Source organism: Botryllus schlosseri, chromosome 10 (assembly GCF_051294905.1).
Source record: "Botryllus schlosseri isolate E-star chromosome 10, Bs_hap1, whole genome shotgun sequence".
Taxonomy (NCBI): Eukaryota; Metazoa; Chordata; class Ascidiacea; order Stolidobranchia; family Styelidae; genus Botryllus; species Botryllus schlosseri.
Window position 1 is genome coordinate 27,268,862 of NC_137245.1, and position 24,079 is coordinate 27,292,940.

Consider the following 24,079-nt stretch of genomic DNA (forward strand, 5'->3'; position numbering starts at 1 on the left):
GCAGAATATTTCTTTTAAGACGGCTATTCTGTTGATGTGAGTCCTGTAGTTTTAGCCGTAATGAAGCACAAACTGCCTCGTGATTCCGCTATAATAAAAATGAAATAAGATTAGGTTATCAACCATTTTGCAAATTTAGAGGCTTCGCGGACCCCCTGGAAATGCTTCGCGGACCCCCGGTTGAGAACCACTGCTCTACCCTAGTTACTCTATATTTTCAATCGTGAATGTCAATCCCATGTGTCGTCGCAATGGAATACTCGTGACGTCATGGCTAGAAAAAAAGCAAAAGAAACAATAAAAAACATGTTTTAAATATGTTTGTTTTAATTTGTTTTTTGTTTTAAATGCAACCCTCGTGCGATACGACCGAACGAAGTATCCAGGCTTCCACAGTGGAAAATAGTATCGTAACTATGATAATAGTATCGTAACTATGATTATTGTAGGCAAATTAACGTTTAGTGGCACTGACAGTATAATTTCTGTTCTAGGACAAATCAGCTGTTACTATGCTCGACTCGAATCATTATAATTATTTTTCGATTCAAAGCCGAGTCCTGAAATCATTGTGCTCAGCCCTGCCTTTGCGAACGATCTCCTGTAATGGTTCACACGGCATGGAAAGGAAGCTCGCCAATCGTCCCGCGAACGTAATTCAGTGATTATAGGGGGACCAACGCTTCCGTGTTATTCTAAATTTTTAATAACGCGGAAAGGAGATGCAACCATCGTGCAAATCTCAAGTACCAGTCAGCGTCACGTTCGTTCTAATGGCTAATATTATTGCAGCCCTTGGAAACGTTCTAATTCCAAGACATCGTATAGAGAAGGTTTGTTCTTGAACCAGTGGGCTTATCGGCTCTCTATTGAACGGGATTGTATTGACCGGCAAGAGTGGTGTCCAGAGACAAATCAGTTGCAATTACTGATGTAGAAGCTATTTCTCAGCAATTGAACGTTAGGGATTGGTTCGAGTTAGTGAATGATTTGAGTAGCGAGATATGATTTTTTCGAGTAATGAAATTGCAAGCTACTGGCCACCAAGAGTGTAAACTTATCGGCGAGAATTATAGTACGCGATATTGCCCAGCCCTATGTCAACATACTCATTGGAAAATAAGAATATTTTCAAGGATTTTTTTACTACAGTAGGTGGATCGGGGCATGTAAACATGTTCCTTGTTTTGTGATACATGGAGTGATACAATAGCAATCGCATACAGGGCTTTTAGCTAGGGCGGGGTTGAAATCTGTAATGATATTTTGAACGATAGAGAAATATAAATGCGCTCATTGTGCATGCATCATGCCAATTCTTTTCATAACCGCGAAGATTTGGGTGATCTGCAATATTTTCCGAATGGGTTTGTGAATCGCTAAACACAAAATAAGGCGTTTAAGAGCCTTCTCGTCGTGTTCGTAACTTGAAGCGTTCATGAAAACTATCTAAATATTATTGTACACAAATCAAAAGTATCTGCACTTGCGGGTTTCTAAACTACGTTACCTCAATGACTCGCTTTCTGTGGCTGTCGGTTTACATTTCTATGCTAATAACATAAGAACACGATTCTTAATTACGATACCATGTTATCTGCCATCGTTGCCATTTCATTACAAAGGCTGCAAGAACATGTTTTCTTGTTATGAAACGTAAGCCTTTGTAATTGGTTACAACAATGTAACGATTTGGGACAACCTTGCGATCGCAGACAGTTGCGATCAGCGATACGGTGGGCGAACGTGAATATGTTCAACATTGCGACGTTAGATTGACCTGTCGATTTTTACGTTCTAGATATAGCAGATCAAATATTACAGATATGCTGCATGATTTAGTTATAATCGCAGTCCTTCTGTCGGGTAGGTATTTTCGTTTGGCTTTGTCGAGCATATTCAAGGTAGCGCCATGACTATATGACTATTTATGAAAGGTGTCGCATCGGCGGAGCCTTTGCCAAATCCGACGAAAGTGAAGATCAGCGAACGAACGAAATCTTCGTTTACGATATCATGGGAACAACCGCCTTCCCAAGTGTATCACACATTTACTGTCAAGGTAATCAAATACCAAACTATCTGTATGTAATGAAGTGTAGACCTACAAAGGGTTGAACGAAGTCACAAGGTCTCGAGTCACAAGTCAATTCTACTTTTATAGTTTTGACCCGAGTCAAGTCGAGTCATTTTCAATTCACCACCGAGTCAAGTCCTAGTCAGTGAATAGAGCGTCGAGTCCGAGTCATAGTGTTTTGACTCGAGTCAGAGTCCAAGTCATTGTATTCCCTGTTCAGTTTTGAGTTCAATCCGGTTCAATCCGCTTTTTTCAACTCTGCTCGACTGATATAGAATGACTCGCATTCATAATATCGTACTTTTCCTCACAGTCCCAACAGTTTCTGGCACCATTTTCCAAGTATCAGGATTGATAGACGAAATATCAATAATGTGGTGACTTTACTATGCTTCAATGTTATCGAAATGTCTGTCTTGGCTGCCCTAGTCTCGAGTCATATGACTCAAGTCGAGTCATTTTGCGCATTTGAAAAAATGAATCGAGTCAAGTCGAGTCACCAAAAAATCGTGACTCGAGTCATTACAAACCTGAACCTACCATTATATTATTTTTGCGATCACATAAAAGTTACATATTTGAATTTTCCACATCGTTCATGTACTCTTATGACATCATCATGAGTGATACTCGAATACTCAACTCGAAGCTTAATTATTACTCAATTCGGTATCGAATCACTTGGGTACTCGATTTTGCTCAGTACTAAAGTCAGAGATGCCAGACCGTCTTTATTTATCGGATTCTTTTGGGACAGATTATATTTATCTTGGAAATTTTCCCCGCACTTCACGCGATCTAGTGCAGACTGATTTTTTTATTTTAATGTGGGTACCCCCCTAAAAAAGAATGAATAATATACTAATAATATGCAGAAGTGCGTCCAAACGTATTAACAATTATGCGAGAACGGCCTCCTATTATCGTATGATGCCGCTGAGATGCTTCAGTCTACGACTGAGACCTGTGCAGCGTGTGGGGGCCGGCTATTAGGAACCGGCATGTCAATCCTGGGCATTTCCAAGACACCGAGATAACGTTTTGGGCGACATACGACTGCGTGATGTGCGCTGCTAAAAGGTTGCGCGGCGATAAAACATCAAAATAAACTCCGCATGTTGGTCAAAACCTTCATATTGTCCATCCTCATCATCATCATCATCATCATCATTTTATTAAAATTTTACTCAAATCAATTCACCACACGATTGTGATATCATGAAACGAAAAGAGGGTGCCGAAACGAACTGGGTGTAGTCTTTCAATCAGACTATCACCTTGACATACAGCATATCAATAAGAGCCATGCACACTGGATAAAAGAAAGGATAACATAAGAGCAAGCGACAAAATTGAATGCTGCTTGTGTCGGTAGGCGAGGTCGATACTTCAGACTGTGGTCCGGTAATCTTGAGGCAGACCAGTATTGATTCAGTAGAGATTGCTTGTACTTCGATTTGAATGTGGACAATGGACAATTTGACAATTTAATGGACATGCTCGACGACGGTCGGTCTAGCCGACGAGATGCTGTTTCACACGACAGGCCGGGCCTACTTGATAAAGCGCTGCGTTTTCTTGTATTCCGGTGGCAAATAGTCCTGTGCCCGCAGCCTGAGCCGGAGAGCAAAACAATGAGCCCGGTGACGAAATGTGTATTTGGAATTGTATTTGTCTGACGAAAGATGATTTTCCTTTGGTTTCGTCCGGTACGCGTAAGAGATTCTAATATATTTTGAGCAGCGATCCTTAGAGCTTTTCAGACAATGCTGTAGTGTCCGACCACCCTTAGTGTAGCATCGAACCGGCTCGTATAAAGCAATTGTCATGGTCAAGTCATATCGTGGAAACAACTATGGCGCGCGATTCACTTGTTGGCTGTGGTACCGAACACTATGGATTTGGAAACGACCAAAGCAATCACAGATGATGGATCTATGCGCGGATAAATTCCTTTGCCATAAATGTAGCAGATATTATGTAAAATTAATGATAGCTCTGTAGCGACCCATACTTTTGAGAAACACTGGCGTAACCGTTGCCAGCTACGGATAGGCGATTGGTCAGATTCTTTGCGTGAAACGATGAAGAAGACAAAACTAAAAATGCTTGACACACCGGTAGGTAATGTTCTCTCTAATATTTCACGAGTCTGCGTATGCACTCACCAACTCACTGCGCGGTGCCTTGGACAACATTGCGTAACGACTGAGAAAAATGTCATCACTTCGGCTTTTTTTGTGCGCGCCACACATTTTTCTGTGTCCGCAGCTTAGAGGGGACGTTGCCTGTAGGTAACATTTTGAGACTGATATGTTTTGGCACACTGCACACGAAAGGTTACCGACCCCTCAGCTACATTCCTAACATTTCTCATATTTGTCCTTATTTTCGATTTGTGTCCTTAAATTGTATCTATTTGCGGCACGTTTTTGTCTTATTTTCGGCACTGAGCCCGTGATGACCTTTTTCAGTAATCGGCTTACCAGAAAGGCCGTGAACGGCTGACATTATGAACCGGCTAAAATGTTTTGCCATTTTTTCAGACATCAGCTTAGTGATGTCACGGTTTGTTTGACTGTGCTTACATTTCCATCTCTGTCGATGGTAACCTTTCTAGCAATGATTGTCGAATGTTGATGCTTCCGAGCAGACAACTAAATAATTCCAGCTGTCTAATGGGATTAATTAGAGCGAAATGACGGTAATCTAGCTCTAATCTAATTTGTAAAATGTTTCTATGATCTAATTGAGTGGTTCTCAAGGTTTTCGACGTCGCGGACCGGTAAACGTTCAAAAACCCGAAATTCACCGCAAGTTTATTTACGACAAATGCATGCAACTTGATAGATGCCGCTAGATATTGTTCGGTATCTTTAGAGAGAATTTAACGAAATCTGTTCGAAGGTTTCCGTAGCTTTCATTTGTAACTTTTCCGAAACGACTCGTAGACCAATTTTCAGCAGTTTCTTACATCACTTCTGCCATTGTAACGCGCGCCCAAAGTAGACCATGAAGCCTCTGTTGCGACACCATATACTAGAGTACGTCCCACAATTCTCAATAAATTTTAAATTTTTATGTTCTATTTCTCAAATTATTGTAAAAGCGCCCGACTTCCTGCATTTATGAATTGAGATATGTAATTCGAATTAATCTGGCGGACCGGCAGAAAACTTGCCGCGTGCTGGCGGTTGTGAACCGCTGCTCCAATTTGAATGAAATCTAATTTCTGGTTTTCCAGACAATGCTACAAGATATAACTGTATAGTGCGAAACGCTCCAAGATTTGTGTACAGTACAGACATTGGTCATTCTAATGCTTATGAGAACGAACTATGGTATCTTGTGAACTTGATACTTGTTGTAGTTCTTTCTAATTTGGAATGGAATTCTAGTTTTTACGAATTCCGTAATTCTAATTCCAATCTAATATTGAAAAAAATGTGTAATTATAATCTAATCCGAAAAAGCTGAAAATCTTCTACTTGTCTATCTTTTAATATTGCGCGAAATGTTCCTGTCAGATTTCACCGTCCGCCGATGTGGATGAAAATCCTGGTTTGTTGTCGAGAACATTCACCGGGCTACATCCAGGTGTCGAGTATGTCGCGACAGTACAAGGATTTACAGCTGACGGATTGGCATCTCGCCCTCTGAGATACCCCGTGTGGACAGGTAAACAGTGACTTGATCGGCGAGATCTTTCTACAACTGCCTAATTGTGAATCTGTTCACAGTACCGGAAGAGCCGACAGGTTTGAGCCTCGCACCAGTGCATGAGATTGCGATTTCGATATCGATTATGGGAATGAAGACTCAATTCACTGCGACAGTTGACGGGATGGAAGTGACTTGGAAAGAGGGAGACACAGGTCTTGAAATAATTGCTACTGCATAACTTATTTTATGATCACCCACTTGCATTCTCCTGACTCTAATTGTCATCATTCAATTTCATTAAGAAAGAAACGAATTCACGACCTTATGGCTAAATTTTACACTATAATTATAACCAAATATAAAATTATAGCAGTGACGTTGTGATCAAGTAAAATTAGAGAGTTCCAAGGCCATGAGCACTTCAACAATGATCATATGGAACGACTGTTCTGGAAAGTAGCCTAGCTCCAGGGGGTCTATTCGTGTCGTGGAACTTTCCAAACTTCTTTATTTCCTGTCCCCAATGCCGGCTGATAGAGATGATACGAAAACTACATTTCACTTGAGGAAATTTGAAATATTTAGATCAAATCCAGCTTCGAAGTCATTCATATCAAATCTGTTTTCGAATTTACTCGTGAACTAGCATCGATCAGCTTTGTTGCTAAATTCATGATTTAATCTGTGAAAGGGTAAGATTTAGGACAGTGTTCGGTGTCATGAAGCATCCCGTTTCAGAAAATTGGGCGGTTCGGACACGCTGTATTCTCTATACAAGTATACATGTGTTTCGACCGATCTTAATCAGACTCGATAATCAACGAGAGTTCGCTCAATAACTCTGAGATTTATGTGATAGATTGATAGATTACCGCACACTTTTGATTTCACAGTTGATAAACGCCCCAAAATTGGACTATATTTGAGATCTTATGTAATGGATCTCTGAGAACTCTTTCTGTTCGCAAATAAAAGTAGCCTACGATCGTTGTATCCATCGTGAGGAGATGATGCCAACTGCCAAGACGACGTATTTTCATATGCAACTGTTGTATAGACCAGCGGTTCTCAACTGCCGGTCAGTGGCAAGTAACCGCCGGTCCTCCAAATATATTAGAATTTTATATCTCAATTGCAAAATTCAAGGTGTTGGATTCTTGTCAAATAATTAGAGAAATAAAACATCAAATTAGATTTACAAGTTTGGAACGTATTTTTCAGCATAGTTTTAGAGAAAATTCGTACGTCACAATGGTGCAAGTGGCCTACAACTCGTTTCGTACAAGTTATATGTGCTAGCTGCGGGGTCTTTTAAACGAACGCAATTAAGCGACACTTGGCAGTATAATAAAGGCTATACCAAACAGAAAACTAGCATTACTTCCAAAACATACCGAACAATCACGATCAAGTTAGTGATCTTTATTAGGACTTCGCGAAGTTCGCATTGCAGAAACTTCAATGGAACCATGTATAAATACATAATATCAAAAACGCAGCATTAAATGAAGTTTTCAATATTACATTTGAGTTCCGTACATATATCGTAATTAAATTTAGGGTTAATATTGATTATTGAAGGTTCACCGGCCGTAACATATGTTTTGAAGTTTTACCGGTCCGGGAGGTCAAAAAGGTCGAGAACCGCTGGTATAGACTGTACCGTGTCATCCATAGTCAGCATGAATTATGCCACAGTGCAATATATAATTGAATAATATTCGGCTTTATTTCGATATGATTGTATTATTCAATTGTATATTGAAGCTCTGTACCACTAAAAGTATCGTCAAACGCAATATTACAAATTTACGCGAAACAATAACTTCACAATGTTAATTTATTCGCTAAAAGCTTTTCGACTGACTCTCATCAGTAGCGAACGTCAGTGATAGGGTCAATCAAATTCGAAATGTAGGAACTATTTTTCCTGTATGACGTAATAATGACAAAAACAAACAACTAGTAGACATGCAATATACGGTAGTAACGATACAAAAGAAACGTTAACGAGTACATATTCGGTTGTTTTGTATCGTTACTACCGTATCTTGCCTGTATACTAGTTATTCTGAAGTTCTGTGCCCGAATGGCTTGTTCAAATATTACAATTAGAATATTGCTTCTTTTCCCACACATACCACTACAAATGTCAAAGTCGAATCTCTTATTCAGCGGTGACCGGCCATGACCTGCAAATCCTGCCTCCCGAAGGCGTCGCGGTTTCCTCAGGTGATGACGACGCGTCGGAAACATCAAAGAGAATAATCACCGGCCTCACTCCTGGTTTGTATTTAATTTAGATTTTTTCGGTATCTTATCATGAGCGTGTGTGGTATCATATCGTTACCAACAGAGGTGGTCAAAGTATAGTCAGCGTTGCTAGCAATTTCCAATATATGTCAAAATGGATTCAAGTAGAAGTAGAATTTTAATCTAGTTTGGAAAATAACTATGCAGCTATAATTCTAATTTTAATCAAATTTGGAATAAATGGGTTGCTATATGCTAATCTGATTTGAAGAAAACGGTACAGCTATAATTCTGATTCTAATCTAATTTGGGAAAGCTGGAAATTTTCTAGTTGTCCAACTTTGCACATGACCCTTACTTACGTTCACCGACCAAGGACAGTGCACCAATCCGCTGCATTATTGAAAGCCCGTTATTTTTCCCATTCTTCAATTCAGGGAAAGAATATTCCATCTTCTTAAGAAGCAGAGTCGGGCCAGAATTCGATCCCGTTTTCAGCGTGCCGGTACGCGGTCAAATGGTCATGCGTGAGTAACTTCTCATAACTGATTTCTAAAACTGATTTCCAAAGTGCGGTGCAGTTCAGCTCACGTATCAGTTTATGAATTCTACAATTTGACATTAAGATTTGTCAGCGTTTTATTAACCAGTATCCTTACGCTTAAAGCAAACTATAGGTTGTAAAAGTCAGGTGGGCCAGCGCCATGCTCCAAATGCTAAGATTCGAATCATAAGATTCGGTCTGAACTTGTGACAAAATGCACGTGACGTGATCCTTATAGTTATGTCTATGTCGCAATTAGCAGAGAAGTATGAAATTTTTGATATTAGTCTAAGCTCACAAATTAAGCTCGCGCATCTGACGACGGCAATTTGTTGCACCTATGTAAAACGCGATAATGCATATGCCTATTTCTCTACATAATTTTAAGGAAAATGGATGCAAACCTAAAAAAATGTCATAAATCTTACTTACTTTCAATTTATATCTTTTTATATCACTTTCATAATCGTGTCGGTCTGCTTGTATTTGTTGTCTACAAGTAACGACGTATTTCTTGTACTAAATTTCATTGAGCCCGGTCGCCTACAAAATCTGCCCCCCCCTGGTGGACGTTTATCTATAGCTCTTTATCGCCATCTCAACCTCATAAATGAGGCCTCGCAAAAGCCTATACAACGTTACATAAAAATCGAGTGGACAAATTTGGGAGGCTATCAGCAAATCGAGTATCAGAAATGGCGCAGAAAGAAGGAAGAGCTTCCTATGCGCTATAATCCGAGAATTAATCAAAGAAATCGTTAGTAACGGGAGCGGTTTGCACCCGGGGATTATAATCGTTAAATATTTATCGGAATCTTGCGACTTACTGAAACCGTTTGCGTAAATGAGCGACTTTATTTGGTAATTGCAAAAGCGAAAACTCCGAAGTGATCTCGATCATTTGTGTTAAGTCAAACAAATCTTTCCGAGAAGTCAAACCGCAAACAGTCATAAGAAGGTGCGATTGAGGTTTCCCAGATCCGCATCAAGTCAAGATTAAACTAAGTTGATTCGGCGAGGACCAACCCGAAAGATGTTACGTATTCTCATAATGCCTTCTTTGAACGCCTTGAAAAGACCGAGTAGGTACGTTTTTTTTATATCCGGCATAGAATACCATCCTACGAATCTACAACACCACAACAGTGTGATCTTGATACGCACACTGCCACAAAACCACATGTTCTTGTATCAGCTTATAAGATAATGTATTTTCAATTGCCTAAAAGCGTTTGCAAAAGCCTGACGTCTGCTCGCCATGAGAAACTAGCGGAGGGATTATTACCTCGACATTTACCGGTTTCGATCAGTACGCGAGTCGACTACCGTCATTGCAGCCAAGGATCATTAATCAGTTTACATTTACGATGCATCGCTCACTGATTTTGATGATACCGAAGGTTTCTAAATTGTGCTATCTATGTCAGTAAAAATGACGTCTATTCATCATCGTGCTAGTCTCTCTATTACGACGTTTCCCAAACCTTTCCACAACTTTTGCAATTATTTTGAGATTTCGCTGCCCTATAAAATCACAAAGTGCTATATAGTATAGTGGTTCTCAAACTGGGGTCAACGCGAGACAATTTTTCAGGACAGCGAAGCACCTACCAAAATATCGAGACGATCCCGGAGATAACATTTGGACTATAAAAATTTTCAATCAGCTTATTTTCCAAACCAAACTCTAAACTTTGTCCGTGAACCCAATACTTTCAGCTCCCGCGGCACCCTACTCTGCAGAAGTGGTCGAAGCGGACCCGACATCGGTTCTCCTGAAGACGCACGGTCCCTTGGAAGGGTTACACGATGACATGTGAGTATTATTACTCAGGCCTCGTTTTCTGTTAATATATCGCTGTCCTATACTGTCCTGCGGCTAAACAGTCGAAAAGCGAAATTACCTCAATGTATATTTGAATTTACGTGTTGAAATGCAGAATTCGCTAATTATTGAATCATTTGCATGTGACAGGAAACAGGAATCGGTTCCTCTAGAAAATACTGACATAAATTACTGTTTTGAGTTTTGAGTGCGAACTGAGATGTGGTATCGCATTAATAATTCAATTTCAATTTATACAATACCTTATTCTATCCAATAGAAGTATTTGGATGGACACCATGTGTCATCATTCTGGAGGAATCGTCGTCTTTTTGTCAATAAAAGTAAAACGTTCTCCAAGGACTCCCAAATGTCCTCTTTTTGCATCGAGTTTTAGGCGGTTAGACAGCGAAGACTAAAAAGGGTCAACCTGACCGAAATTACACGCGAAAACCGGGGTTATCTTGAATTACTGCGAAGGTTGACTACAAAAAATGACGACACATCTCGAATCACAATGTTCGTATAAATTACCCGTCTTATGTCTGTCATTGAAACTTGAAGAAAGTTGGTCTTTTTTGGATCTGAAATATGGTAACCCTGAGTATAAGAAAGAATACTTGTAGTAGTCTTGAAGGGTAATGATGATGGCAAATCAAATCATTATTCACTTACTTGTACAACAGATTACAGGAGTGCTTGACATGGCGTCTACATCTATACCTCAGTAGCACCACTGACTATAGTTTTGACATATCCGATCAACTTGTTATTTCTAAATGCTTTTTCGAAGGCTCTTCGATCTGAGACCCAACCACGGGTCGATTGGTCAACCAACGCCCGACCCCATCTACCCGATGTTCGATCTGTACCGATGGCACGGGCTAAAGCCTGGGACGAGCTATACTTTGGATATTTACGCCGTCAGCCAAGGCGTGCGAGGATACGAGCCGAAAACCCTCACTTTCACGACACGTAATCTTCGTGGCTTTCTATTTCTTCGTAAACGTATGTCGCGTCACGCTTCATCAATCTTGAATTATCAGTGCCTGGAGCTCCGGTGCGACTCCGCGTGGAAGATTTCGACCATTTCTCTGTGACTTTACAATGGGGACACCCGCACAAGTTCTCAGACTTCGACGAAGTTCAATACTTGATCGAGTTCTTTGTGGTGCCGGTGAGCGACATATTCATTTTATTATGGCTCATTCACGACGATTTTCCTTCTAAGCATTCTAAGCTATCTTGTACTTGTATTAATAAGGCCGCCATTGGTTGCTATTTATGCGTATCATGATTTTCTTCTAATATGAACTGCCTTGCGAATGTGGTGTCCCGTTACTACCTATAACAGTGGTTGCCAAAGCATAGTCAAAAAGAGTAAAAAATTTAGATAGCTTTGATAAAACGATAATTCTAAGAGCCATGATTTTGCTTCAGAAAACCCAAAGTTATTGGTTGAAAAAGGTCTTTACGCGATCTCAGCTACAGCTACTGTATAGATTTTCAAGTCAATTTTTGGTATTTAGAAGTCCACGGAATTGAAAATTCGATGCATGGAGTCCGTGACTATAGAAAAACGCTCGGCAACACTCTTACATTGGGCTCAATAAAATTATGACGAGTAATCAAAATATTATGAAAGATAGATTTCGGAGATATCAATCATATCAATGATTTTATTGTAATATATCATGTCTGATGGAACTGTGAAGCGCGCCTACAACTCTCTGTCCACGGTACCTTGTCAATTTCATACATGCACTTTTCAGGACGGCCCTGCGCAAGTGGCTACGGTAAAGAATTTCAAATTCGACCAACCCATCCTGGTACAGGTGCAGAGATTGATACCGGGGTCAATCTACGATTTCCGCGTCTACACAGTTCTGAACGGCATCAAAGGAAAGATATCGGCTGATGTCATTCAAACAACAAGTTAGTACTAGTGGGCAGAGTCGGACTGGAAAAATTTCAACTTTTTCAAATTAGAATTATAGCTGCACATCCTTTTCCAGATTGGATTCGAATTAGAATTACTGAATTTGCAAAACATTAGAGGCTGAAATAGAATTCCGATTTAGAATGTAACACAATAAAAGTCCAGTTCAATTCATATTCAATCAGAGTTCGTAATCATTGGCATGGGAATGGAAAATGTCTATACACCAAGCTTGGCTCGTTTCACGCTATAGTGTTGTCCTGTATAGCGTGTTCAGAAATACCAGAAGTTAGATTAGAATTTAAATTATTAGAGCATTTACAAATTATGTACAAATTAGATTGCCGGTATTTCGCTCCAATTATAGTCTGTAAGAATTATCTAGCTGTCCATCTCTGCGAGTATGAATTCATTTCACGCAATACATATGGATTGCAACCTATCTTGTTAATCATTTTGCGAATTTTGTCTTTTTCCAGTACCAATGAAACCGACCGTGTCGAATATTACCATCGGTGCCACGGAAGGCATCGAGTTGATCTTCGGAAAACCGGAGCAGGGCGAATGTCCGGTTGTGAAGACCTTTTACAGTCCCGGGCTCAACGGTATCGCGATAAAACCGGAATTTCATAAACTGGGAAAGGTAGTCTATGTGTTCTAATATGAATCGAATGATTGTTGATTTCACAGAACTTGATGTAAAACCGTAGGTGGTCAAAGCAGTCACCGTCATGAGGTAATTTGCAAGCAAGTAAAAAAGTAACTATTCTAGACTTATAGTTATGTCTAAAAAACTAGTAAACTGTCACCTAGAAGTAGGCGTGGTCTAAGCCCATAACTACTTAAAGAGATGGTGAGCAGGCAAAATCTACTTGAAGTAGGCTACTTCGTTACTGACCAGTGACTACCTCTGAGTAAAACCCGCACGGGAATATTCAGAGTTCTGATAATACACGACATTACGGTCATGGAAATAGTCGCGATATCTCAATACCCAATCTGTACACCAGTAAATGCCAGTTGTAAGCTATGACGTCTTACATCGGTGTTGCAACGTTAATTGCGTATAGTGTCCGATCTGAGGTGGTTAAAGTGGTATGCGTTGTTACTCAAGTATAAAAGTAAGATCTGAAGAGCTTCTTGGAGGTACAGAATTTCAAAATACAATTGAATAGTATATTCATATTGAAATGAACTCGAATATTTTCGGCTGACACTAGTCAGGGAAATCGTCAGCAACTAGTAGAGAATTGGAAAGAATATTGTATATCAACAATCGCATCACAAAATATGACGTCACCAGCACGTTCTCTCATTCGAAATTTTATGCTGGCGACGTCATATTTTGTGATACGATTGTTGATATACAATGTTATTTCCAATTCTCTACTAGTTGCTGACGATTACCCCTGATGAGTGTCAGCCGAAAATATTCGGGTTCATTTCAATATGAATATACTATTCAAAAGTAAGGTCGTGAAATTCTACTCAATTACACGCAGAAGTAGCAATTTGCAAGATAAATCAAACAATACTTTCGAAAAACATGTAGTATAAGCCTACGGACGATTTGCACCAGACATAGTCGTCGTATACCGGATGGAATGTTGGTACCCTCGAAATCGTCGTCGGCCCAACAGTTAGAGTACGCAGATATAGATCATTGGTACGGAATAGATGTTCTGATGATGATGGTCGACCGTAAAAATTCTGCATTTCGATGTAGTCATGGTCAGAAATATTTTTCGTCCGTTTAAGACGGGGGTCGAAAGTTTTTTTTCATCAAACAGCCATATTTAACCTGTATTTTCAATAGTCAATGTCAATCCACTGTCACGTCACAATGAAATATTCGTGACGCCATGGCTAAAAATAATAGAAAAAATTGTTTTAAACAAGGGAAAACTTATCCTTAAGCTAAACTGTTCAAAATACCGATGGTAAAATCCTGTTCAAATAGAAGCGGTATAAAAACACAACCACTCAAGTAGGTAGTACAAAAAGTACTTCGGTACCACAGGTGGTCAGTAAGAAGTACTTACTCATTATAATTTTGATGGATTCCCATGACTTATATGAGTGAAATCCTCATAACAACAGGTCGGCATGGCCACTGTATCACGGTAACTGAATCTAGCTCTTCGAAAATTGCACCCATGTGTAGGGTCATCACTTATCAGTCAGTTGCGAATCTACGTCGTGGAACTTGGTAGTACACTCTTAGCGAAAAAAGTGTGTAGCGAAAAAAGTGTGTATTTAAACCCGAAGAGCCGAACTAACTCGTAATTATGTCGCGGTCATAAATCCTACATCCCTATGTAGTATGTGTATATATCTACCTTGGATTAAAATGTTGTAGTCGATTTATACCCCGGCATAAGTATGAGGTAAGTTATGATTTCGTGTGCCATGGGTGTATATTCATACCTGCAGATTGGGTCATTTGAGCCCGTACAGTAATTTCAAAAGTTCGTGTCTTTCGAGGTATTTCCTGCTTTCTTTTTCTAGTCTCTGCTGCCATATCTCTTGACTTCGGCTCTCTCTTCCTTCTGGGCTTTTGAAGGCGTTGTCTACGAGTTGTCTACGAGATGTCTACAAGTTGAAACTGCTTATACTTGAGTTCTTCGCAGTCCTTTTTATACTTCTACTTGTAATTGAGTAGAAATCTACAGCGTTAGTTCCACTTCTATTTGAGTACCACACGAGGACTACTTTGTGTACAGCACAAACAGCTGCGGTATAATCCTGATAATAGGTTCTGTTTGCCAAGAGTGTAGGCTACTTCGTCACTGACCACTAAGGTTGTTCAAAAATACCTCATTTCCGGGGATTCACTGATTTATTACTAGGTAGCCTAAAAAAACTCTGCACACCAATTTTTGCTCGATTCCGACTAGTAAAAGTCGACGCAGAGCCAATTGAAGTTTTTGAATTTATTATCAAAAATTTAAAAAAAGATGTTCAAATTCCACTATCAACCCCATAAAATTGTCAAGTTGCGTAACAATTGTTGTTCAATTCCAACCGGTAATAAAAGCGAAGTTATTGCAGTTAAAAGTTAACCTCGCTTGTCCGTGTCCGACATATTGTGATTGGAGCGTATACTTCGACAACTGTACGAATTTTCGATTTTTCCGCAGAACGTCGTGTTCCCGGAATTTCCAATAGACGGACAGCACAAAGTCCACGCTCGATGCGTCAGTCAGAACGTGGAAGGGCCGGAACTGCTGATCACGTTGCCGGCAGGGGGTGGCGGCGATCTAGGGAAAAAGAATCCCAGAAACGATGTTCCAGAGGGGCGCACGGAGCTGCCTTGTACTTCTCGTACGTGTCGCACTTTCAAGTTGTTCGCAAGTTTGAACAACTAGATAATTCTCGTTATCTAAATTATAATAATTTGAGTGAAATGTTGGTAATCTAATTTAATTTGGGATTTCCTGAATGAATATGATACAAGAGAACTGTGTAATTCGAAACGAGCCAAGCTTGGCGTACAGACATTTTCCTTTTTCATGCTTTTGATAATAATGAATTGTATTTGAATTTTTTGAATTCGAAATTTAATTCAATTTTCAGGTTTTTGCGAATCCGGAAATTCTAATTGTAATCTAATTAAGAATGATTGTGTGGTTATAATTGTCATACTAATCTCTGAAAGTTTTCCAGTTGTACAACTCTGGTTGTTTGTCCTGGGTGTTATATATTTCCGATCGACCCGTAACCAGAAGTGGTCAAAGAATAGTCAGCATTGGTGCTCAAGTAGAATTAGCAGTAACGGCGTAAATTTCCACGCCATTACAAGTGGAGGAAGCGATTTCAAATGCGTGCGAAAATGATATGAATTGGAAGTACAAAAATGAAAGGTATGAAGTAGCCTAAATGAAAGGTATGAAGTAGCCCAAGTAGTTTCAAAACGTAAATTTGATTGAGCGGGGGCATCCTGTTAGCTGTTAGCGGAGGTGGCTGCTATCTAAATTGAAAGACGTATCTTTGCGACGAACGCAAAGTGACTAATGCTCTAAGTACGATCTTTAAACATATATTCGGTTGCCGTGAAACCAGCAGGGTTGTAATGACTCGAGTGGTCTTTGTTGGATCGAGACATTTTGCAAACTATGGAAATGACTCAACTCGACGCAATTTGTGTATTGACTCGTTTTGTACTCGAGTCATTACGCATGACACGATTAAAGAATATGACTCGAGACTAGGACGGCCAAAACATGCATTTCATTGTAGCTTCAAACAATAGTAAGTTGCCGCATTATTGATATTTCGTCTGCCAGTACTGATGTTTGTAAAATAGGACAAGGAAATGTTAAAAGTAAGAAAAATTACTATATAACGAATGCGAGGCATTCGATATCACCCAAACAGAGTTGTAAAGAAGTAGGTTGATCAGGACTTGAACTTGAAACTGAACAGTGAACACAAGACTTGGACTCCGCAACTAGTCTCAACACTGACTCTGACTGGACCCTTTTTACCCTGACTTGGACTTGAGTCAAAGTCCAAAAGTAAGATTGACTTGTGACTCGGACCCTGCTTGTTGGATTACCGGCATTTCGTTCTAGTACTCCGTCGACTTATAGTCGTCCAAGTCCGTGATGTAGCATTGAGATGTGACGGAGAGTTTGTTTTCCAGTGATTCCCGGATCGGTGAGACCAGACACCATCGCTCCCGACGCTTGTTGCAACGAGCGTCCCTACAACAGTGAACAGAAGGAATGTTGCGGGGCCGCTTTGCTTCAAAAAGGTGAGGCCGCATTAAAACATACAACTAACCTACGGATTGATGGGAACACGTGACTGCACGACTGGTCACCCAGACCCCAGCCCTCAATTTGTAGTCTCTTGTAGACAGATTCGATTGTCTTATAGCTGGCGACCTGTGGACAAAATTTAGTATAAATAGCCTGAAGCGAAAGCTACTGTCACTTTGATTTCGGTAATGCAGATTATGATCTGGTCAGAGCATTGGAGTCCACCAAACTCGCGTGCAATCCGGAAATGGCCATTGTTTCATACGATCGGGGCGACGCAATACAATGACCAATTGCTGCGCTCCTATAATTCCAAACAATATGGCGATGTTCGACTTTAAACGATGATTTCCGGGGAACTGACCAGATTATAATTTATATTTTCGGAGTCAGTGCGACAGTAGTTTTCGTTTACGACCAGTTCCATTAAACTTTGCCATCATGTCGCAAGATACCGCCCGAATACCGCGAGTGCTTACGGAGTCGGGAATCCATTGTCTTGTTATCTTGGCGAACAGCCGTCAATCCGTTGGTCAGTTATCCATATTAATAAGAGGTAGTAATGGTCGAGTTCGGTCGTTGAACTAATGAATCCTCTTTACACAGGTGGCGAACGTCTCTGTTGCGGCGAGTCCCCATACAACAAGCGATTTTTCATATGCTGTTCATCCTCTGGCGGACTCACTGTCGAATTGAAAAGGGACGGATGTCCTGCCGTCTCGAGATGATTTTTTCGCAGGACTGTACTGATTTCAAAAAATGATGACAGCACAAACCATGTTGTTGTGTACAGATAGGGGTACATCCACATTACTGAGTCGTAGCTACCAGCTACGGTATGGTACGTCTGCCTAAACGTGTGGCTCAAGAATAAAGCCTATTGAAAAAAAAAAAACTGTTGTGTCTTGAATGTCAGCAGTATCGGTAGGTATTCCATAGTTGCACCGTTTTATGGGCAATATAGCGCAATAGATCCGACATATCCACAATTGACATTTATTTCATCGTTCGTCCTTTTTATGTTATCCATCATTGAGGCGATTATTTTTTATTTACAATGTCAAAATGTATTTTGCCAAGTGCATTTCGTTGGTGCTGTGATGGCTGCACAGTCGTTGGACTCGTTTGACATTTACACCGTGTAGCCTACTTTAAACGCCTATATGTTCCACTCAACCGATGAAATATCGACGAAATCGACTCTGTCAGGTCCAACGACTCTCACGAAGCTGCTGTCTATTGAGCTAAATACTGAAAGAATTCAGTTCGCTACAATAGAAAACGTTATCACAAAAGCCACGCAGCCTCATTGAACTACAGAGATGGTATCAGAGAACGTACCAATGGGGATGTAAATGTATTGAAATACAACCCATCAGTTTTCAAAGTTTTTTCATCATTTTTAAATTACTACTTCTTTCTCACTATAAAAAGATGAAATAATGGAAAAGTAATTGTCAATATTCCTCTTTCTTCATCCGATAATGCAAATACCAATTGGGATAACATTTAGGGATAACACAACACCATGATAGAAGTAGCAATTCAATGGATGAAAGATAATCGAGGTGGAAAAGTGAATTATTCGACTATTTCATGCCCATGTCACACAACTAATACAAATGCAGGAACACGATATCGTGTAAGAATTAGCAAATTAACGAAATGAATCGCATAAATCAGTGGTTCCCAACCTGTGGTACGGGAAGAGGTCTTGTAGGTGTTATGCGACGGTTTTTTTTCGGCCGAAGGGAGTTATTAGTTCAGGTGGGGGTTGATTTTGAGTTTTCTGAAGCCTTCGTCGTCGTGGGTAGAGGCAATCCCACCAATGACGGCCTACGGGGAAGAGATAGTCGTAAAGCATTGGGATTCCTGCCTAATCAAATCCCGTTTTGATATATTTGACCACAATAATTCCAAATTGATCCGCTACAGAAATTATACACTGCGCCTTAAAATGGGCAGTTTATTTTCTGTTTCGAGGCCTTCGGCAGCTCAATACGGTGGATACATTTTGACCGCCTTCGGCGCCCGTAACGTATGTCACAGGGTAGGTGGTGCGCGAGAACTGCATAAAACTTCGAAATGGTACGTGGGTGGGAAAAGGTTGGGAACCACTGGCCTAAATGAACTTCATAACTCTGCAGCGAATTGTCCTATTTTCTTGAAACAAAGTTCGTTATGCCTGATCTTCTTTTCTGACGCTCAGTTGTTCTCCACTTGCGGAAGATTTATGATCTAAAGACAATACATAAAAAATACAATTGAATAGTATACTCATATTGAAATAAACCCGAATGTTTTCGCCTGATACTTATCTATGTAAGTAGGCAATCAGTTTCACAAGAGGGCCAGATATAATGCACATCTCATAGCGAATAGCGAAGTGGTAACGGCTAATTTTTTCTTCAAAATCCGGGCAATGTCATCATTAAGGTAGTTCGGGCGTGGCGCAAAAATGAATTCCGAAATGTGCGCTATCGAAATACTCGTACATGACAGACAAAATACCCACTTTATTTTTTAGGCCTGTGCGGCATTTGTTGGCCTTTTGCCGTCTTTTGTCGCGAACTAGTGCTTTTGTTTGTTCGCTCTTTTACATGAAAGCACACGAAGCGTTACCGAAAGAAACGACGGGGAAAGACACGCGACAATGTAGCGCTTCAGAGAGGTAATTCCTCCGGAAGAACGATCCTAGTTTTGGATTCGAAGCCGGTAGGATCGTTGTTGCGGCGTCGGTGTGGAGTAGCCTGAGGTGGAGTGGCCGGAGGTGGAAGTCTTGTTGGACGGGCGAGACGTTGGGCGGGTCCGGCTTGTTGGTTGGTCGGCGTTGGTCAGCTGCATGCTGCGGATGAAACAGGGATTGTTCGGAATTGCCTACTGGTATCTATAACATATAATACCTCATCAGTTTGGTTGTGCATGCGAAACATTTGACTCATCAGATCGCAGAGAAAATATAACTTTGCGCCACATGTTTTGCATGCATGTGTTTTTTCGGCGTGTTTCCGCCTATGCTTGTTCAACTCGGCTTTTAAGCCATAGTCTCAGCCGCATTGAGACGTCTTCAATATATTACACTGGTCTACAAATGTCGAAAAAAAAATTGCGCCGAAAATTTTAATGAGTGATTGCTGAATCCGATTCTGTGCTCAGAATTTCTCTATCACGTCAGATTTTTTCCGTATCAATTTTTCTCATTTTCATAAATTAATCAAATTTCGGCTTTCGTTAGTGACATCACGGTAAGCATACAACAGCAGCAGATCAAATATTGTTATTGAAATCATCTATCATGAAACCTGGGTTGTTGTAGTACAGGATGAGTGAGTTTTCGATGAGCTAGAATCCAGTAATTCTTTATCTTCGTTCAATCAGAGGCTCTTTTCGTCCCTTAAAATTACACTGGTCTACGAATTTCAAAAAAATGTTGTCCAAAAATGTTTAATGATTGATTTAGGCTAATTTAAAATTGCTGAATCCGATTCTGCCATCAGAATTTCTCTATCACGTCAGATTTTTTCGGTATGTATTTTTCTGATTTTCATAAATTAATCAAATTTCAGCTTTCATGAGTGACATTACGGTAAGCGTACAACAGCAACAGATCAAATATTGTTATTGAAATCATCTATAATTATGAAACCTGGGTTGTTGTAGAACAGAATAACGGAGTTTCGGTGAACTTGAATCCAGTGTTCTCTATCTTCTTTCGATCAGGACCTCTTTTTGACCCATAAATTTATATGTGGATGCAACTATTTTTAGTCGGTAGCAGTTATCATCTAAAATCTATATATACCACTTTTCGTTTAAAGATTGTGATTAGTAGCTCCGTACGTACCTAATTTAGTTCGCTACGTTATCTATCTTTATACATCTGTCCTGCTGCCTTAATCGGTCAATGCATTTTGTGACAGCACACTGCTCTTTCGTAAAACGTAAAAGTTTGCAAACAATAAACATTGTATTGTTGGTATATTATGTAGAAGAGAATTGTTGAGTCTGGTAGATGACCCAAACACTATAGGCGCCGACTTTTATTTTTTTACGAGATGGCGAAGTCTTGTGACGTCATAATGGTTTCATATCTATGACGTCACCGTCGCACTAAAACGCACTTTACTACATGCCGCTGGTGTACGCGCAGTGTTAAACCATTTGTGTGACTTTTAATACCGTCCCTGCACTCATTAATACCAAACCATGCAGTCGAGTTATTAAATAGAATCTTAAAACGGTATACGATCACCCGTCCGTCGATGTACGATACATTCCGTCCGTCGGAATGCATCGAACGAAAATCATAATTTAGGTCACTGAGGATTTGGAGTTGCTCAATGTTATTTATGCGCAATGCGCCGTGTGAGTAGCATTGGCCTGGCAAGTTCGCAAGTAACACGCGACAACTCTCGAATGTGAGGTTTCAAGCAAACGATAATGATGATTACAAACGCGAAATAAATCAGCAATTGCCTCTTGCGGTTTCAGGCTTCGCGCTGAGTAGATCGCATCGCAGCAATTGTTTGCAGATTAAAACGGCGATTTTGGCGGCATTGGTGCATTTCCTGATTTGCGTTCGCGAAGCAATTTTGGAGTACATCGGTGTATATGGCGCAAATATATCTAGGAACAATATATATTATATTACGTCCCATTTCTATTTAATGTAACGACTACGGGCTAGAACAGGGGTGGCCAACTTTTTTGCTATTCACGGCCGCAGCCCGCATTTCGATTATTTGAGCATCCTACGTCCGAATTCCTGGCCATAGTCGCACTACGTGGACGCCAAATACCCATAATAAACTGTCCCTGCGCATTACCGGTGAATTCTGGACTAATATATGTTCACATATCGGCTTATTGTACGCACCAAAATCGACGGCCGCCAACTCATATAGGCCTACTAATTGAATGACGTGTTGACGGCCGCACAGGCGCATAAATGTACTTCTACGGCTGCAGGTTGGCCACCCCTGGGTTGGAATTAATTCCAGTTCCAGGCGCATGCCGCGATCTTATCAATGGAAATCGACTGCTGTCTACCGAATGCCCAATAGTTTAAAATTCGATATTGTTGTTCTCGATACGAGTACGTCCAGCAAATCGGAATATAGAAGGTTCCCTGTTCGAACGAATCGAATAAATTCCGAGTTTGTTCCACCCAGAATCACGTGATGCATCAATATTTGACAATGGCATGGCATACTGCACGTTAATAACGAAAATAACACTCAAAAATGTCATAGTGCGACAATTTCAGAGTATGAATCTATCAAACAGACAGGAAATATCGATGTTGGCAAACGAGAAAGCGTGCATATTCTTTACTAATCGGTATCGCCACGAATGGGTTTTGAGTCCGACACCGTATTGAGTAACTTACGCCGCGACAATTGTTTTCTCATTCTATCGGTGTGTAAGCTGTATTGCTGCATTTCCCGATTAATGTCACTGGCAAAGCCTTGTTAGAGAAACGAATATGCGCGGAAATGAATTACAATTTGCAGGCACATACCCTCCTATTTTGCGCTGCGGTTACCAAGACCATCATGAAGCTAGCTAGCTCAAGAATGGTTTGATAAACGAATATGGGCGAACATAATCTAGATTTTAGAAAAGCAGAACATCTGTTTGGGCGCCTTGTCGGGAGAGGGGATCTATGATGGATGGTGCTTCTCAACACACGCTATAGGCGCGTAGCCAGTCGGAAAATTACGGAATTTGGATTTTTTTTCAAATTTACCAATATCGCATCAATCTTCAACTCGAGTTAAGTACATTCGTAAATGACGATCATATAATCTCTTCTTGTTGGCGATTTTAGGCGTATGATAAGCTTGGCAAAGAGTCCGGAAGTGCTGTCAATTAGCAAGTCTTTGATGCCTGGTGAACGCAGCCTCGGCGACAGTTTTCGCAAATCAAAATGTCCGAACCTGATGACTCATATTTCAGGTGGCTCAGACCTTTGTCGTCTTTTAGAACTTCTGGTCGTTACGTTATCAAGTATTAGCTGAAATCAATTATGCACTTTAAAGTCTTTTTGCAGCGATTCGATGTTACTCAGTTTCGAGATGTCGCTCTTTTATCAATATGACATAAAACAATCACTAATCAATATGACATAAAACAATCACTAATCAGCGTAAACTCGACGACATTGTCTCCAAACGAGCGAGCGATAGCAGCCAAAGCATGCTAGGCCCGAGACGCGATAGTTTGGCCAGCAATGAAATTTTTCGCACCAGGCCTATTAGAGATGATATCGTGCACACCAGGCCGAAGCCGCCATTGCAGATGCAATTTCGCAGGCAAGCGATGATATGGTGTGAACCGGACGTATTGCACTATTGCAGATGCGATTGTTCAAGCCAACGGAACCAGGCTTGTTGGAGATGCGATAATCAGGCTAGCGACGAGTGCCACGCGCGCGGGAAAGCATGACCTAACTTAGCGACCATCTCAGCGGGAGATCATCACATACTCCTCGCACTAATTAACAACTTGCTTCTCGCAAATCGTCCGCGCGGAACACTGAGAACACAATGAATATTAGAGTTAGAGGTCATTTCAAAATGACGGGGTTTCGCGTTTCGAACAGGGAGAATCGAACCCCGTAGCTACGCATCTGGCACACGCGCGTATCGAAAACGAAGACGCCTCTAACGAGGTCGCATCGATTCGTCTTATTACTAATTACTGGTCACAAATCCTCGGGCGTTTCAACATTTTGTACGAGGTGGCTCCCACCTCGTAATTATGGTGACGAGGTGGCGCCTAAGCCTATGGACCCAAATATGTGGCCCTTTAAGGTAGTTTTGAAATATTAAAAGAAACAGGATGTCTGCTTTTCCAAACAAAAAAGTGCTTATCATGATGACTTGAAAGAATTTATCATAAATAATCTCCGCCTGTACTTATCATGCTTATTCTTCTCCAGTTTCCATATACTGTCACATTTTATCGGAATCGAGGAAAGCTGTTTCTGAACTGTTTTTTCTTTTGGTTTATT

At 40.5% G+C, this 24,079-nt stretch overlaps 1 protein-coding gene across 1 annotated transcript; it reads left to right on the plus strand.

Moving 5' to 3' along the window:
* The first annotated feature begins 497 nt into the window (after positions 1-497).
* Positions 498-17,959, plus strand: LOC145448555 (fibronectin-like). The gene is made up of 14 exons (XM_080326963.1): positions 498-1,866; positions 1,938-2,062; positions 5,605-5,755; positions 5,818-5,952; positions 7,916-8,026; positions 8,431-8,520; positions 10,257-10,353; positions 11,156-11,337; positions 11,409-11,539; positions 12,135-12,297; positions 12,781-12,944; positions 15,442-15,625; positions 16,947-17,057; positions 17,671-17,959. Exons 1-14 carry the CDS (start codon positions 1,827-1,829, stop codon positions 17,790-17,792), a joined length of 1,806 nt encoding a protein of 601 aa, XP_080183089.1. The 5' UTR covers positions 498-1,826; the 3' UTR covers positions 17,793-17,959.
* Positions 17,960-24,079: the final 6,120 nt, after the last annotated feature.